Below are 17,851 nucleotides of genomic sequence, written 5' to 3'. Positions count from 1 at the left end.
ATAAGACTTTAGAGCCACAACAACCAAATGTAATAGATAGGCTCATTTGAGGGGTGAATGTGACAATTGCTATGCTACAGAACCAAGTCTGTAAGCTCATTTGTATCCTCATTCAAACCAGCTATAAAAAGACACTGTTGCAACAATTGGGAAATTTAAATATGAATTGAGAGATAACACTAAGGAATAACTAAATTTCATTAGATGTGATACTGGCATTCTGGTTATGTATGCAAATGTCCATACATTTAGGAGTGCATATTAAACATACAGAGGTAAAATGGCAGGATATCTTGCTTTAAAATGCTTTGGCAAAATTTAAAAAAACAAACAAGGCATAGATGGAGCAAATATGGCAAACTCTTGATAACTGTGAACCTAGATAATGGGAATATGGGACTTCATTGTACTATTCTTCATGCTTTGATCATGTTTGAAGTTTTCATGTTAGAAAAAAAGGGACTCTCTGTCCCAGATGGAGTAAGCAGTCACTGTCATCAGTGGTACCAGGTACCCCATTTTGAAAGGGCCTTTCACAAAGAGGAGGTGGCTAACTTGGTGAAGAGCAGATGAAGAAGTAAATTGAAATAAAATAGGAAATAGAATGATTACCTCTGCTATAGAGGGAAAACCAAGAATGCTACAGCAAAGCAAGTCTTGATTTAATATTAAAGATTTTTTAAAGTAGTGATAACTGAGAACTGTTCAACAGCAGAACAGCATCTCCATGAGAGAGTGAGCTCCTTGTTCCTGAAACTCCCACGGAGAATCATCTGCCAGGGATTTTTTTAGGGTAAGAGTATAGTGTTTTGGGTTCCTTCAAATTTAGGATTTTGAGCATACAGATAGCCCCTGCTTTTCTTGAACACTTCATTAAAGTTACGTGAGACTGATATTGCAGTCACTTGTAATATTATCAGTAGAAAACGTTGAATGAGTAGTTAACAATAATATCCACTCAATGAAGAAAAGAGAAGTGTTTTTTTAATGTAGTGCTGAAATCCACCATCTTAAAACTTAAGGTGATCATTAGTCATGTTGTGGTGAATTGCAGTAAGTGCTTTTAAAGATCTTTTGAAATGTTTGAGGAGTTTGTCCCTGTGCCAATCCCCAGTCATACCATTTTGATTTCATGTGTTTGCGTGCTTGTTTTTCTTTTTCCGCTGCTAGGTAGCTACATTTACTGTTATCTGGGTGCCTGATATGGGTCCCCTACACCTTTTAAATTCCATTTTTGCTTCTCATACCCCCAAGTTATTGGCTATTTTTCATGTTATGGAGAGATACCCAAATTTGTAGTTTTGTTATTTCTTTATACACAATCCCTTCTAGAATCTGAAAGCAGTAAGCAAGAGCATTTTGTATTGCTATCTTGCAGCTAAAATGTATAGGGCCTTCTAGAATCTGAAAGCAGTAAGCAAGAGCATTTTGTATTGCTGTCTTGCAGCTAAAATGTATAGGGTGATTGCTATTTTCTTGACTAAACCCTAAGTGATATTGGCAGCTTAAATTCAGCCAGCAAGCATCAAAGCCTGGGACATAATCCCACAGCTTCTGAATAGTCATCCTTTCCTTCCTGATATTCTTTCCGTTTTTGGTTTATGTGGCATTGTGCTTCCCCACTTCTCTTTTTCCCTTCAAAAGCTCAGGTCCTCTGTTCTTTCCCCATGTCTACTGTGCCTCAGAAAACTTATTTGTTTCCTTCAGTTTACCAACCTCACCTTTATGCTCTGATGCTGGAATATTCAGCCCTGGTTCATTTTTACTTGAAAGTCTTACTATTTTTTCAAATTAAATAGGAAAGAAAAGAAACACTGTTTTTTCCCTTCCCTAATTCCTCTTCCTAACTTCTATCAATGATAACTTCTAGCACCTCACCTAAATTCAGTGCCTTAATCATCTTTGGTTTAGCTTCTTTTTCTACCTTTCATGTCTAGAATAACAGTAATTTTTTTCTTTAAATCAAAATGATCTTCCTCTTTCCAGGTGAAAATGACTTGATATCTGAGTTTCACTTTTAATGCAGTGCTTCTCAAACTATTTAAGCTGAGTAATAGAGTTTAATAGGAAATCATTACAGTAAGCTCTCTACTCTGGGGTTTGATTGAAATTTTCCATAATAAAAAGATAGACTATTTCCTCATTCCTGAAATCAATACCCATGAAGTCTTCCTCTCCTCAGTAATCCATCCTGATTAATTCTGATTTTTTAATAACTTTCTTATTCAAGAACCATAAATAGTGGCTTACTTCCTGTTGTTCTTTTACCTGGCTTTCCAAGTCCTCCTCGAAGGTCTGTGACCATCCAGCTTTGTTCTCATAATATCTGTAGTGTAGCCACATTGTTCTCACTTTCCTAGTAGAATTCTTCTGTCCTAGCTCCATGTCTTCATTTACATTTCATGCTTCAGCCAACCCTTACTCTTCTACCCAAGATGTCTTCTTCATCTTTCAAGGTTCACCTCATCCTTTTCAACTTTTTCTAGCTTTGCCAGCAAGATCACTAACATGATATCTCATTTTTATGAACTTCTAAAGTTCACTTAGTTTTTCCAGGATAATTCAGTTCTGCCCTCAATTTTAAGTCACTGGTATTGTTCATTAATCCATTAATCACATTATATGTTAAGCTTTTTACCACCGTAGCCAGAAAGCTCCTTGTATTCCCACAGAGCCTAGCAGAATGGCTGTACCTAATACAACCTCAATAAATATTATTGTTTAACCTGTAAACCTTATGAATTGGGGGGAAATGCTGAAAATATACATTAGTGTGAATCTAATTTCTTTTTCATAAATTTCAGGCTCGTGATGCAGAGAGCATTATGCTAAACCTTGCAGGACAGCTCATCATGATGCAGAGGGACAGGTCAGGCCCTCAGATCCGGGAGAAGGACAGTAACCCTAACCAGAGGAAACTTGTGAGTAAAGTGCAAGTCATTTTGAACATTAAGAAGGTATGGGATTAGGATGAAGGAATAAAAGAATTTAAGAGGATAATATTGTCTTGTGATTTGGAAACTGAGAAAGTAAATGAAATTAGTCTTAAGCCTCTGATTGTAAGACTATTTGTGAAGCGAAGGATAAGGTCCTGAAATGGTAATTAGATCTTCTGTATTCCAGGTGTTATTGCTTAGGCATTAGTTGCAAATTCTAACAGGAAAAAAAGATAGTCTGGGTGAAGTTCATGGGATTTTTGGTTTTGTTTTTAGATTTAAATGATACTTTGAAAGGCAGGGTACCATTATTAACGCTAATTTTATATAGATTTCCTTGCTTTTCCAAAACAGTTGTGTTACCATTTTGAAAGACTTTGTGAACTAGTACCTAGGAACTTAAGAACCTGCTTTAATAGGAGAAAAACCTGATTCTTGTCTCTCCTCCTCTAGCTGCCATTCTGTCCTCCTGTTGTACTCGCCCAGTCTGTTGAAAATGTCTGGACTACGTGTCGAGCAAATAAACAAAAACGTCACCTTCTGGAGGCCCTCTGGCTGAGCTGTGGTGGTGCAGGGATGAAAGTCTGGCTCCCTCTCTTCCCTAGGGATCACCGCAAGCCCCATTCCTTCTTGTCCCAGCGGATCATGCTGCCATTCCACATCAATATTTACCCCCTGGCTGTTCTGTTTGAAGATGCATTAGTCCTTGGTGCTGTCAATGACACTCTTCTCTATGATTCTTTGTATACTCGGAACAATGCTAGGGAACAGCTAGAGGTGCTCTTCCCTTTCTGTGTTGTGGAGAGAACTTCTCAGATCTACCTCCACCACATTCTACGTCAGCTTCTGGTCAGAAACCTTGGGGAGCAAGCCTTGCTCTTGGCCCAGTCCTGTGCCGCATTACCTTACTTCCCTCATGTGCTGGAGCTCATGCTCCATGAAGTGCTTGAAGAAGAAGCTACCTCACGGGAGCCCATTCCCGACCCTCTCCTTCCCACTGTGGCAAAATTTATCACCGAGTTCCCCCTCTTCCTGCAGACAGTTGTCCATTGTGCCAGGAAGACTGAATATGCCCTGTGGAATTACCTTTTTGCAGCTGTTGGAAACCCCAAGGACTTGTTTGAGGAATGTTTGATGGCTCAGGATTTGGACACAGCTGCCTCTTACCTTATTATCCTACAGGTAACAGTTCTCTTCTTACAAAGGGACAGAATTAATGAGCTTAAACTTAGTGGGGAAAAGTCCCAATTGTGTTTAAGGAATTAATTTGTTTTTCATTTTGAAGAAGTCAGAGTTGTCAAATGACCACAGATTTCTTGGAATGTCATAAAGTAACATTACAGGGGTATTTTATCCTATTTGTCCCTAAATAGGCCTAAAACAGATTAGAGTTCCGAGTATCATTTTGAATAACATTGAAGAAATTTATTACAAGTATTGCAATACATGTAATAATGAACATATTATATAAGAAACATTACATAAGATTATTGAAATATTACATAGGAAACATAGTGAAGAAAGTATTATTTTGCATATTAATGGGTTTGTCTGAGCTCACAATAATAGATTTGTTCCCTTGCAGTGTGGAATTGCTGAGGGGACACTAATTAAAGCATGGGTCATAACAGAGCACCTTATACTAGGTTTCCCAAAGCAAGCTGAGAAGGCAGCTCAGGTCTGTCACAGAAATGACCCTCACAGTACATGATTTTTCTCAAAATAATGGGTTCTTCGAGACTCGTGAAAATTTGTTTCATTATATATTTTACAAAAGGGCTTGACAGTTCGTTATTACTTTAAGTCTGAAAGGTTCTTTCAAATTATTGCAAAGTTGTTTGCACTGATGTAGGAAGCTAACCATGAACCTGGTTTGAATCTCTGCTTGAAGCACATTGCCTGTCAACTAGGTTCATCAACTTACTTCATGCCAACTGACTGAAACCAGAGGAAGTATTCAAGCAGAGGCTGGGTGGCCCTGAGATTCTATGATTCCATGGCTAGCCCACAAAAAAGCCATAGAATTTATCTAAATAAATGCAGCTATTTGTTTTCCTGGATCCCTCCTTAGACCTTCAGTGATCTCTCTTGCAATTGAATTAGAAACTTTTTCTCCAGCAGAATTCCTAAATTGCTATGGACCGGCAAATAATAATTACAGTTAAACTTGTCTATTAGGCACCTTTCCATGAAGGCCAAGATAGACAGTAAGTTTAAATTTGTGAAAGAACTATTGATGATTCTGAATGTATAGTGGTACTTACTGCTTGCTGTTGCCCAAAACAAAGAGTTTTAGTCAAAGCCTCAGAAACTCTGTAACAGGAGACAGAGCTGACTGACCTTTTTGGGGGTCAAGCAAACCTAGATTTTTATTCTTGCTTTTCTGCTGATCTTCAGCAATTTATTCAACTCAGTTTCCTCATCTGTAAAACAGGAATGATATATTTATTTTGCACAGTACTTGGGAGAAATAAATGAAATAATGTATGTAAGGTGTATGTACGGTATCGTAGTGGGAGTTCAGTGAGTCATAGTTTATATTACACCAGAAGAGTATTTGATTCATTTTTCCTTGTATGGTACTTTTTAATGTTTCTTTTAATCTTACTGTTAAACTAACCCCTACAGTGTTGTGGCTACTTTCCTTGGAGTTAGAGAACTGTGGAGATAAAGAATTGCTCATAGTATAGTGTAAAAGGAATGCTGTCTTCTTGGTTGTAGAATATGGAAGTCCCGGCAGTAAGTAGGCAACATGCCACCCTTCTGTTCAACACAGCACTAGAACAAGGCAAGTGGGACCTATGTCGACACATGATTCGATTTCTTAAAGCCATTGGCTCTGGAGAATCTGAGACACCTCCATCCACACCCACGGCTCAGGTTAGTTACAAAGTTGTACAACTTGTGTAGGCCATACACCTGCATGGCATCTTTCTCTAACTGTACTGTACATTGTATGTAATCATAGGAACCCAGTTCAAGTGGTGGATTTGAGTTCTTCAGAAATCGAAGCATCAGTTTATCCCAGTCAGCTGAAAATGTTCTTCCTAGTAAATTCAGCTTACAGAAAACACTAAGTATGCCATCTGGTCCTTCTGGAAAAAGGTAAAAGAATGAAGAACCATTACTGGTTTTTTTGGCATCTGTGACACAGTGCATTTCAGGGCATTTATAAAATTGGGTCTTATGGAAACAACTATTTAATCCAATTGCAATACTTTTTTCTGTTCCCAAAAGGCATAAAGACCACACAGAAGGCCTCCCTTTTTTCTTCCTCCTAAGTTCACTTCTTTCTATGTACTCTTTGTGTAGTTACTGCCCCTTTTCTAGAGTAGGTCTTGATGTACCTGTTCTGAATGCAACTAACTTTAAATTACCTCTGATGACAGAGGACCAGATTAAAAAGGAAGATAGATAAATCTGTGGATAATCCAAACGCCATCTTAAAGTCAATAGTTTTACCCTTCCTTCCACCTGTACCTCTGATAAAAAATAAAAGTTAGTGCTCATGAATTCAACTTTCCTGTGTCCTTTTCATTAGAGAAGTCATCAAACCAGTGGCAGAGCCAAAAGTAATTGTATTCTAGAGACCAAAACCTCTATCACTGATAGATGGGTTATTGTCTCCTGAGAGAGAACTATGAACTCACACTAAGTATTGTAAAGCCATTAAAATTTTCCCTGGCTTGTGAGGTATTCCTTCCTATGTTATTACATGTTCTTGTCTTTTATTTTTTTCTCTTACCAAATCCTTTCTTTTATATTGTTGGTGTTCTTACTACAGTGTCTGGCACATAGTGAAAGCGTATTGAACATTTTTTATTGTGATGTTTCACTGTTTTCTCTTATCACTGACCATTAACACCACCACCCAGCACTTGCGTGCATGCGTGCGTGTGTACACACACACTATTATGGGCTATCTACAAGTAAAATGTAAACAATTGCCAGGAAAACACTGTCTTCTTAGCCATACCTTGAATTTAAAAATGGGCTTCAACCACTCACCACCCTCTTCCTGCCCTGGTTGTTTTGTTCCCTTTTTTTCCTATTCCATGTATTCATTCTACAAATACTTCTTAAGGGCCTGCTGTATTCCAGGTGTTCAACAGGTCGTGGTATCACACAGAGGAGAAGTCCTGGCTTTATCATCCTCTGCAGTCAGAAATAGATCTTGGATCTCTTACCTCCTTGTCAGCTTTGTCAGTGCTACTGTGTAAAAGTATGTGAAATCCCCCAGTAAAGACTATTCTGTAGCTTTCTTATGTTTCCACTTACAGGTGGAGCAAAGACAGTGACTGTGCTGAGAACATGTACATTGACATGATGCTCTGGAGACATGCTCGGCGCCTCTTAGAAGATGTGCGGTTAAAAGACCTTGGCTGCTTTGCAGCCCAGCTGGGCTTTGAACTAATTACTTGGCTATGCAAGGAACGAACCCGAGCTGCCCGGGTAGACAACTTTGTAATAGCCTTGAAGAGACTCCACAAAGATTTCCTGTGGCCACTTCCCATCATCCCAGCCTCCTCTATCAGTTCTCCTTTCAAAAATGGAAAATACCGAATAGGTAATGTAGACTTTGTGTCACTTATACAAGGAGAATTTTATTTTACTCCAAGTATTTAGACATTTTGCTATTAGTTGATACTCAAGGAAGTCTTTTCATTCCAAACTCAGAAGCAGATAAAAGCCAACTCTTTGTATCTGAGTTGGAACATCCACCATTTGATCAAGGATGTAAATAAAGTAGAAGAACCTGTGTCTCTATGTCATGAAACCTTGAAGTCTAATTCATAAATCTAATCATTGTTATCTTAGATTATAAACAAGTTGAGAACTGGCTGAATATAAGAGCTACTCATGATTATTTTATTGCAGAAAGGAGTTTTGGAACCAGTTAGTTAGACATGGACCTCAAAATAAGCTAAATTGTGACTTACCTGACAGGATTTATTCCAGAGAATTAGTAAAAATACATCTTTGACAACTTGGGCCATCTTCTAAAGTAGGAGAGGACAAAGTAAAACTGTATATTTTGGTGAAAGAAAAATTAAAAGATAAAGTTTTTCAGTTTTGATCTTTTTATGAAGACTGTTCTAATTATTATTTATGAAAATTTTAAACAAACTTTTTATTTAGGCATTTGGAAACTTCATGTCATCTAAGAACCAAGGCAAATCACTTAGCAGATCAACAGAATAAAGTTTTACCTAGTTCCAGTAAGAGATATGATGATATGACTCTTAGATGGCATTATATGGTCAGTCTGTTGTGTTACAGTCCCACATCTCCAGTTTTTGGGTGGATGATAGTGTAGGACAGTAGTTGGGTTTGAATTATTGGTATTGGGTAGGGAGGTTGGGGAGGCTGAGAGCTGAATTGGAAGTGGCAGTGTGTGCAGCTTGAATTTCTCCTCCCGTTTTTTGGTTTTGGACATACCCTGCAGTGGGAGAGCAGCTGTTAAAGTCTCAGTCAGCTGACCCTTTTTCAAATCTTGAGATGGATATTGGCATCTCCAACATCCAGCGAAGTCAGAGCTGGCTCAGCAACATGGGCCCCACCCATCATGAGATAGACACAGCTTCATCCCATGGACCACAGATGCAAGATGCCTTTCTGTCACCTTTATCTAATAAAGGTAAATGTCATTTTAAGTCCTACCTCTCCTTCAGTTCCTTTGAAGAAAGTTTATATGCTATAGCACTTCAGAGACAGAGCTTCACTCTCTTCCTTCAACATCCTGGAGGATTAGCCATTACTATCTGCTAGAGAGGTGGGCAGTTACTAAAACGGGGGCAAATTGGCCCTGACTGTACTTTGCCGTATATATCTTAGATAGATGAAATAGGTAAAATCTCAGTATGGATCAGCATTAATAAATTAATCTTTGCACTCAATTTTGATGATAAGGAAACACTAACTTTGAGCCCCAAATAAGCAAAATGTTATTCCCATATAATTTCATTTTTATCATAACTAGACTTAGGTCATAAAAATTTTACTGTTATTATTATTTTTTATTTCATCAATAAAAAATTTGTGCAAATTTGCTTTTTCTCTTGCTATACAACAAGTTCCTACATAATATTCTTCATTTTGCCTCTTGGCCTTCAAAATCTAAAGTATTTATTATATGGCCCCTTACAAAAACTGTATACCACCTCTGTTCTATGGGTGAATTACAAACAGAAGAAGTTTTGAAGCAATTTATGTCGGTATAGGGTTATAAAATTTAGGAGCTTAAACAGCAGTTGGTCTGATTTTTTGCAGATTTCTTATTGGCCAGGCATTCACCTAGTGTTTATCAGTCTGTCATCACTGTTACCTGAGCTGCTATGTGGGGAGGGTCCCAGCTGCCACTTTTTTTTTAATTGTGGTAGAGTACACACACATAAAATTTACCGTCTTAACCATATGTAAGCATATGGTTTAGTAGTATTTACTGTCTTAACCATTTTTAAGCAAATGGTTCAGTAGTTACATCCACCTTCTTGTGTAGTCAAGCTCCAGAACACTTCATCTTGGAAAACTAAAACTCTGTATCTGTTATTTAATAACAGCTCTCCCTTCCCTCCAGGCATTGGCAACCACCATTCTATTTTCTGTCTCTATGAATTTGACTACTCTAGGTACTTCATATAAGGGAATCATACAGCATTTGTCTTTTTGTGACCAGTTTATTTGACTTATAGTATAATGTCCCCAACTTCATCCACACTGTAGCACATGTCAGAATTTCCTTCCTTTTTAAGGCTGAATGATACGCCATTGTATGGATAGACCACATTTTGTTTATCCATTCATCCATTAAGAGACACTTGGGTTGCTTCTACCTTTTGGCTATTGTCAATAATGCTGCTATAAACATAGTCCCTTTGAGACTCTGCTTTCATTTCTTTTGGGTATGTATCCAGAAATGGGATTGCTGAATCATTTGGTAATTCTGTTTATAAGTTTTTGAGGGATTGTCATGCTTTTTTCCATAGCACCTGCACCATTTTACATTCCCACCATTAATGATAAGAGTTCTAAATACTCCATAACCTTGCAAACACTTATTTTCTGGTTTTTGATAGTAGTCACTGTAATGGATGTGAGGTAGTGCCATTACTTCTTTTAGAAAACTGTTTTAAAGAGATAATTTCAAATGTATATAAAAAATAGAGATAATAGTATAGTAGACCCTTTCCCTCCATTTGTCCATCACCCAGCTTCCATTCTTATCAGCTCCAGGCCAAATGTGTTTCATCCACGTCCCCACTCTTATATTAATTGAAGCAAATCCAAGACATGATATATTTTATCTGTAAACATTTTAGTATTTTTCCTACAAGGATTCTTTTTTTAAAAAATATAACCACAGTAAGATTATCATCCCTTAAAAAATTTGATAATTCCCAGTAAGTATTCAGATTTCCAGTTGTTTGATAAACATCATAAATTTTTTTGTAGTTTGAGTCAAGATTCAAATAAGAGTCACACATTGTGATAGTGTTTTTAATTCTCTTTTTAAGTGAATGTTCTCTACCCTCCTATTCCTCCTCACCCCCAACCATGAAATTTATTCATCTTCAGTGAGGAAGAAACTTGCTTTTGTAGATTTCCTCACAATATGGGCTTTGCTCATTGCATCTTCATGGTTTAGTTTAATGGATTCCTCATATTTCCTGTAAATTAATAGCTGAATCTAAAAACTTGATCAAATTCTAGCTAGGTGTTTTGGGGGGAGGCAGGAAAGACTACTTCATAGGTGGTATATGGTTTTTTCATCCAGAGGGACATAATGTCTGGTATCTCTCATGACTTTTTAAAAGACATCTGCTGCTGTTTACATGGCAATTTTAGCAATGGACTTAATGCTTTGGTTTCAAAATCCAAAGGAGAATTCAGTATCTGAGAAGCAGCTAATAATTAAAGGAAAATACATTTTCTCCATGAAGCTGGTTTATAACTTTTGGCAATTCTTCATCAGGTGATGAATGCAGTATTGGTTCAGCCACAGACTTAACTGAAAGTAGCTCCATGGTGGATGGAGACTGGACAATGGTAGATGAAAATTTCTCCACACTCAGTTTAACTCAGTCAGAGCTGGAGCACATATCCATGGAGTTGGCGAGTAAAGGGCCTCATAAATCCCAGGTGCAGCTTCGGTGAGTTTCTCAGCTATTTGAAAGCACAGAATGCTTCCTCTGGGTATCTGGACACACAGAGTTACAGGGGCTACCTTCCTAATACTCATTGCCCTTCTTGACATCTTTTGTTTCTGCCTAAATCACTGTGTTTCTGCTTATATATAGGTATTTGCTGCACATTTTCATGGAGGCCGGATGCCTGGACTGGTGCATTGTTATAGGCCTGATTCTTAGAGAATCTTCAATAATCAATCAGATTTTGGTTATTATACAATCTTCAGAGGTAGATGGAGAGATGTTACAGAACATAAAGACAGGGCTACATGCGGTGGACCGATGGGCCTCTACAGATTGGTAAGTCCTGGTTTCCTTAGACTTGTGTCCTTTGGTGAATCCTGTCCTTGTGCATTAAGGCTTAGTTTATGGTTCATTTATTTTGGATATTTCTAGGTTAATAGAAATAAAAATGCTTTCTTGCATTCATTTTTAAGGATACTTCTTTAGTAAGAATTCTGTTCCCAACTATTTAAATGAGTACTATCCACTGAGTAAAGTTAGATGATTGGCCAGTTCATAGTTTATAATGTGAATGCATGTCACTAACTTAAGATTGATACAGTACAAATGAACTTAAAATCTTACATTCTCAGTCTAATTCTTAGTCCTGTGGGATTGAAAGTTATAACCTAAAAATGTCTACTTGAAAAGATATAAAGTTAAGGTCTATGTGAATTTAACATTCCATGGCAGTTCCTAGCAAATCCAAATTAAGAGTTGTGCATGGGAGTTAAGAGCCTTGGATTCTAGCCCTGTCTTTATTACCAGTTATGTGTGGATTTGGGGCTAATTACTTGCCTTAATTGGATCTAGTTTTCCTTAATTGCCAAGTGCATGTAGGTTAAATGTCTGAAGGTCATTTTTCAAGTCTAAAATCCTATTGGTCTTTCGATTGTAAGATATAATTTTTGTTGTAATACTGCTTTTAAAATGTCAATCTTTGCTTCTAGCGCTCAGAAATTTAAGGCTCAGGCTTATTCAATGCAGGGCTCCCTCTGCTGGGCAGGGCACCCAAGGCTTTCCTTCCATCCTGCTTACCTCCTCCCCCTGTAATCTCTCATTGCTCTTACCGTATCAGTGTTTAGTAGTTTGTCCATACATAACATAGTCTACCGAGCCTTTGCATTATGGCAGACTAGAGCTAATATTTTTTCCTTTACTTAGCCCTGGATATAAGCCATTCTTAAACATCATTAAGCCACAACTGCAGAAGCTCAGTGAAGTAACAGAAGAGCAGGTCCAACCTGATGCCTTCCAGCCAGTAACTATGGGTAAGACTCCCGAACAGACGGGCCCCAGGACAGAGGAGAGCAGGGGCTCCTCCGGCCATGGAGGCATCCCCCAGGGCGAGGTCGGGGTTAACAGCATGGTCAGCCGGAAAGAGGAGGACACAGCCCAAGCAGAGGAGGAGGAACCTTTTCAGGATGGGACTTATGACTGTTCTGTGTCCTAACAACATGGAAGTACCATCACGATGGGCAGTATTAATTAGCAGCAGTGTGCAACAGAGTACACTGCGACTTAGTTGGATAATTTAATGGGGGAGAGAACCCAGCTCAGAGACACTTTGGTCAAGTATTATTAGATTTTAACTAATTCTTTCTCCTCCAAGAAATCTCTTTGACGCCATAAAAATGTGATATTGAATAAAGCAACTTTTATAAAAAATATTTTTAAGCTGCAGTAGAAAGTAATAATATTGTACAGATGTACATGAGAATATTTTGGTTTTATTAAAAGATTGGTAGCTCTTAAACCATAGGGATTGTTTTGCCCGAGGTGAGCTTTCTTTTTCACTACTTAAAGCTTCTTAACATGTTTTCTGGTTCAGTGTGCATCCAGACAGCTTTTCAAAAAATAAATGCTAAGGTGCTTGCTGTAGCTCATCAGGTACTTGAGCTACCTGTTTGCTCTTTTGAATAGAGCTCGCTGGACTCCAGTTGGTCCTCCTGAGTGGATGCCCACACTGACATAATAGGTGCCAGTGTGATGGAGACATTCTCCTTGGCTCTACTAGCCTGGTAAATCCCAGTCCTGAATTGATGGAAGCAATTTACCTATGAGTTAATGTACCTGTTCAGCAAGCTTGATTCCTACTAGATCAGTGTGGACAGATGTCTGATGGGTTCTCATCAATTATGCTGTTAGCTACCACTAAACTATTTTGTATCAAAGAACTGTATCTTTTTGTGAATACTCTTATGTAAATATACTCAAAGGCACTGTTCCTATTTTTTAGGGCTTGTATTATAATTTGTAAGGTTTTATGCTGGATTCTGCATGACTATAGATACAAAAACAGGACTGCTCTTTCCAAAAATGAGCAGCCTTCTTTATAAAGGAAGACAGATCTATCCGCATGGTCATAAAGTAACAGAAACGGTCACTCTGATCATGAAGGAAGTGGAATAGGTTTTGTGCAAATTAATGTAGTTTCTTATTTATTGCTTTTGTAAATTGAATAAAAATGGACTTTTATATAAATAGACTGCTGAATCCTGTATTATCACAGCTACTAAAAATGAGTGTAAAGAATGCATTCTTCATTGTAAACTTTTAAAATATTTTATGTATTTCTAGATATGACTTAGTTTTCATACATTAGAACTGCATATTCCTTAATTGCTTTGGACTAAACACATGTCCACTGTATGTAATTCTAATTACCTTATAACAGTATTAATTTAGATAGCTTGTTTGTACTGTGCAATTTGAACAAGGAATGCAATGTTATTTTTTACAAAAAACAAACTTGTTTATTTTTATAATAACGGTGTGTTTGATGTGGACCAAATTCGTACCACTATGTAAAATAGGCTCTCTTCTCATAGTGCAATTATAGTTTGGAAACAAAACATGGTCCTCTATCCTTGTTTTTTAAAGTAAAAGGCTAGATTTAGTTGTCTTAGCCAGGTTTCCTTTGAAGGGGGAAACTCAGTATCATTTTGAAATAGCTTAGTTCAAAATTCATCAGACTATCTAAAATTATTGAGTTGGGTAATTTACTATCATTTACTTTTTACATTACAAGTGCAATAATTTTACATAATAAAACTCCTAAATGGGTGGAGTATGTGATTATCAGTACCTAGTCCTTCTGGTGCTATTTTTATTTAAGACTTTGTTTCAAACCTCCTGTCCCTGAATCTTAAGATCATGTTTTGCATGTGAGTACATGCAGTCCAGCAAGAAACTAAACTGAACTTTCTTCTCCTGTCCTAGTCCATTAGGGAGAAGAACCAGCATTACTTCTGTGTTTGGTGTGAATACTCAATCAATAAAAATGCTATACCATTATAAAAGAGCTGTGATCTTTTCAGATATCTTAAATAAAACACTATCCTGATGAGTTCATCTCACATTCTTGAAAGCAGGGTACCAAGAAGTTAACTGTATTCCTGTGGTGTTTAGGCCATGAATGAATGTTTTCTTCCATAAAGTATTTGTTTTTCAACTAACAGAAATAGAAGGCCCCAAGGCAAGAAATTTGGCGAGTTTACAGAAAATTTCTGTTTGGTAATTCATTTTTGTTTTTTTATAAACTTTAATTTTTAAAACCCCATTTTTATTTTGCCGTGTTCTTTGGTTCACATATCAACTGTTTAAACCATAATTTTAACCAATGAATTTAAATATTCAGTATAACTATTTGAAGTTTACTAGATACATTGAAATTATTTGCTGATACCAAAACAAGAAGTCATTGAAAGTGGGTGGGAATCAACCTTTGCTTGTAATTAAAGTTGCTGCTACTTCTGTAATGTGTATTTTTTTTAACTTGGTAAAGGGCAATAAAACCATTACACAAACTTTTGTTTGTTCATCAGCTCAGGTTAACGGCAAAAAGTACATGTAGTAAAAGCCATAGAGATACTCTTTTCATTGTAATTCCACCTCTTAGAATTTTCCTTATGAAATAAGTAGAAATACAAATTTATTTAAAATCTTTATTTATGTGTAGATTTAGGATGGGAACATCAAGAGTTGGGAGCGTCCAAAATGCCTGAAAATAGAATATTGGAAGAAACAATCCATGTTGATGACATGGAAAATGTTCACCATATAATGAAGAAATTACAGAAAATTATGTATACCATATTGTGTCCACCAAACAAAAAGTGTATTAGGAGACGAGGCATCATTTTTTAGTAAGTGATATTAAAAATGATTTTGACTTTTTCCTGTATTCCTAAATATGCAGTCTTTATGGATTTTCCTATTCTGGACATTCTATATAAATGGAAACATATGTGGACTTTTCTGTCTTCTTTTATTTGGCATGATGTTTTCAATATTTATCCTTGCATAGCACTCCTTCCTTCGAGTTTGAGTAATATTCTGTTATGTAGATAATACAACATTTGTTTATCCATTGAGTAGTTGAGGGTCATTTGGGTTTTTTCCCACTTTTTTGCTATTTTGAATAACACTGCTGTTAACATTAATGTACATGTTTCTCTGTGTGGTCTTATGTTTTCAGTTTTCTCTAGGAGTACAACTACTGGGTCATAGGGTAACTGGTTAATTTTTTTAGGAAATGCCAAACCACATTCCAAAGCACCTGCACCATTTTACATTACCACTAGTGGTAGATGTGAAGGTTCCAGTTTCTACCACCCAAACATGTTACTGTCTTTTTGGTTGTAGCCACCCAAGTTGTGTATGAAGTGGAGTCTCATTAATGGTTCATGTACATCTTTGAAGAAAAATGCCTGTCACATCCTTTGCCTGTTTTTCAGTTAAGTCATTTATCTTTTTGTTGATTTGTAAGAGTTCTTTATATATTCTGGATGGTAGACCTTTATCAGATATATGATTTGCAAATATTGCCTTATTCTGTGGGCTTGTCTTTTCACTTTCTTGATAGTGTCCTTTGAAACACCAAAATTTTTCATTTTGATTAAGTCCAATTTATTTTTTCTTTGCTTGTGCTTTTGGCGTCAGAGCTAAGAAACAACTGCCTAATCCAAGTCATGAATATTTACGCCTAATTTTTCTTTTGAATTTTTGTATACAGTATGAAGTAGGGGGTCTAACTTTGTTCTTTCATGTATGGATATTCAGTTGAGCACCATTTATTGAAAACTTTTTTTCCATTGAATTGTCGAAAATCAATTCGCTATAGGCATATAGGTTTATTTCTGGACTCTCAATTGTATTACAATGACTTATTTGTCTGTTCTTATGCCAGTATTACACTGTTGATCACTGCTGCTTTGTAGGAAACTTTGAAAGTGGGAGTCCTAAGTTTGTTTTTCAAGGCTGTTTTGGCTATTCCAGGTGCCCTGGATTTCCATATGATTTTTAGGATTAGCTTGTCAATCTCTACACAAAATAAAAGGCAGGTGGGATTTTGATAGGGGTTGTATTCAAATATATATCAATTTGGAAAATATTGCCATCTTTAATATTAAGGCTTCCAATCCATGAACAGGAAATGTCTCTCCACTTACTTAGGTCATCTTTAATGTCTTTTAGCAATGTTTTGCGCTTACATAAAACTTACCCTTAAGTATTTTATTATTCTTCTGATGCTACTGTACATGGAATTCTTAATTTCATTTTTGGATTGTTCTTAGTTGACTTTTGTACATTGACATTGGATCATGCAACACTGCTGAACTCAGGTTTTTTTGTGAATTCCTTATAAGAAGATTTTCTATGTAGAAGATCATGTTTGCAACTAGAGAGAGTTTAAACTCTTTCCAATCTGGATGCGTTTTATCTCTTTGTTTTGCTAAACTGCCCTCGCTAGAGCCACCAGTACAAAATTGAGTAAGAATGGCAGCAGTGGACATTCTTGTGTCTTCTTCCTCATCTTAGAGGGAAAACTTTCAGCCTTTCATTACTAAGTATGATGTTAGCTGTTGGCTTTTCATAGATAACCTTTATCTGGTTGAGGAAGTTCCCCTTTATGTAGTTTCAGTGTTTTTATGATGGAAGGGTTTTAGATTTTGTCAAAAAAAATTTTTTTGCATCTATTGAGATAGTCATGTGGTTTTTGTCCTTCATTGTGTTAAGATGGTGCATTATATGGCTTTTCAAATGTTAAACCAACCTTACATTCCTGGGATAACTCCCACTTGGTCATGATGTAGGGCCAAATTGGAGAAAAGAAATTATCAACATGTTGTATTTTTACAACTCAAATATGAAAGTAGTGGTGTCAAAAAATACATGGATGTACTCCAAAATTTCATAAGTATTTCAACTGAAAACAGTTTTAAGAGGCATAACTGCATCTTGGCTTTACTAGCCCTAAAAGAGGAGGGAGGAGTATTAGGAATAGAATTTGTTCAGCTCTTTTACCCTTGTAGTGAACTGTTCTGAGCAAATTCACTCAGAAAGCTAAATAACTGGCACAGATCTTTGAACACCAAAGTCCATGCTCTATTTCGGTGAGTGGTACCTTTTCCTTCTGTGGAGATTAGACTAAGCAGTGGGACACTGCTCTGGCTGAAAGACAGTTTCTTCTCTCCCTCTTACCCCTACCGCCACAGTAAAAGAATGCCCTTCATTAGTCCTTTGGTGACTTTTTTTTTTTTGCCAATGGAGATGTTTTAAAACTCCTGAATATGCTGAAGGCTCAACATTTACCAAATAATAGGCCGCTAATTTCTATGAAATTCAGATGCACCATTTCATTCCAAGGTAAAAAAAAAAAAAGGATTCCAACTGAAGTTAAAATAACATTTCCCATTAAAATAGCCCTTATACCCACATGAG

The 17,851-nt window shown here is 36.8% G+C and overlaps 1 protein-coding gene across 5 annotated transcripts in view; it reads left to right on the top strand.

Moving 5' to 3' along the window:
• RIC1 (RIC1 homolog, RAB6A GEF complex partner 1) overlaps positions 1–15,853 on the top strand; it is a 115,535-nt gene extending 99,682 nt beyond the window's left edge. For 3 of the 5 annotated variants that reach the window (XM_045563875.1, XM_045563876.1, XM_045563874.1), the window contains exons 18-28: positions 2,805–2,921; positions 3,390–4,118; positions 5,658–5,816; positions 5,905–6,041; positions 7,217–7,503; positions 8,383–8,574; positions 10,909–11,086; positions 11,234–11,422; positions 12,290–12,396; positions 15,087–15,273; positions 15,773–15,853. In XM_045563875.1, coding sequence (XP_045419831.1) covers positions 2,805–2,921; positions 3,390–4,118; positions 5,658–5,816; positions 5,905–6,041; positions 7,217–7,503; positions 8,383–8,574; positions 10,909–11,086; positions 11,234–11,422; positions 12,290–12,396; positions 15,087–15,273; positions 15,773–15,791 — 2,301 coding nt within the window. In that variant the 3' untranslated portion in view covers positions 15,792–15,853. Of the gene's footprint in view, positions 1–2,804; positions 2,922–3,389; positions 4,119–5,657; positions 5,817–5,904; positions 6,042–7,216; positions 7,504–8,382; positions 8,575–10,908; positions 11,087–11,233; positions 11,423–12,289; positions 14,882–15,086; positions 15,381–15,772 lie in introns of those variants that run through there. The other 2 variants (XM_045563877.1, XM_045563878.1) reach the window with 2 other exon arrangements.
• The last annotated feature ends 1,998 nt before the right edge of the window (positions 15,854–17,851 follow it).

Source organism: Lemur catta, chromosome 10 (genome assembly GCF_020740605.2).
Source record: "Lemur catta isolate mLemCat1 chromosome 10, mLemCat1.pri, whole genome shotgun sequence".
Lineage (NCBI taxonomy): Eukaryota > Metazoa > Chordata > Mammalia > Primates > Lemuridae > Lemur > Lemur catta.
Note: the sequence above shows the minus strand (reverse complement) of the source record. Positions and strands in the feature narration are given on the sequence as shown.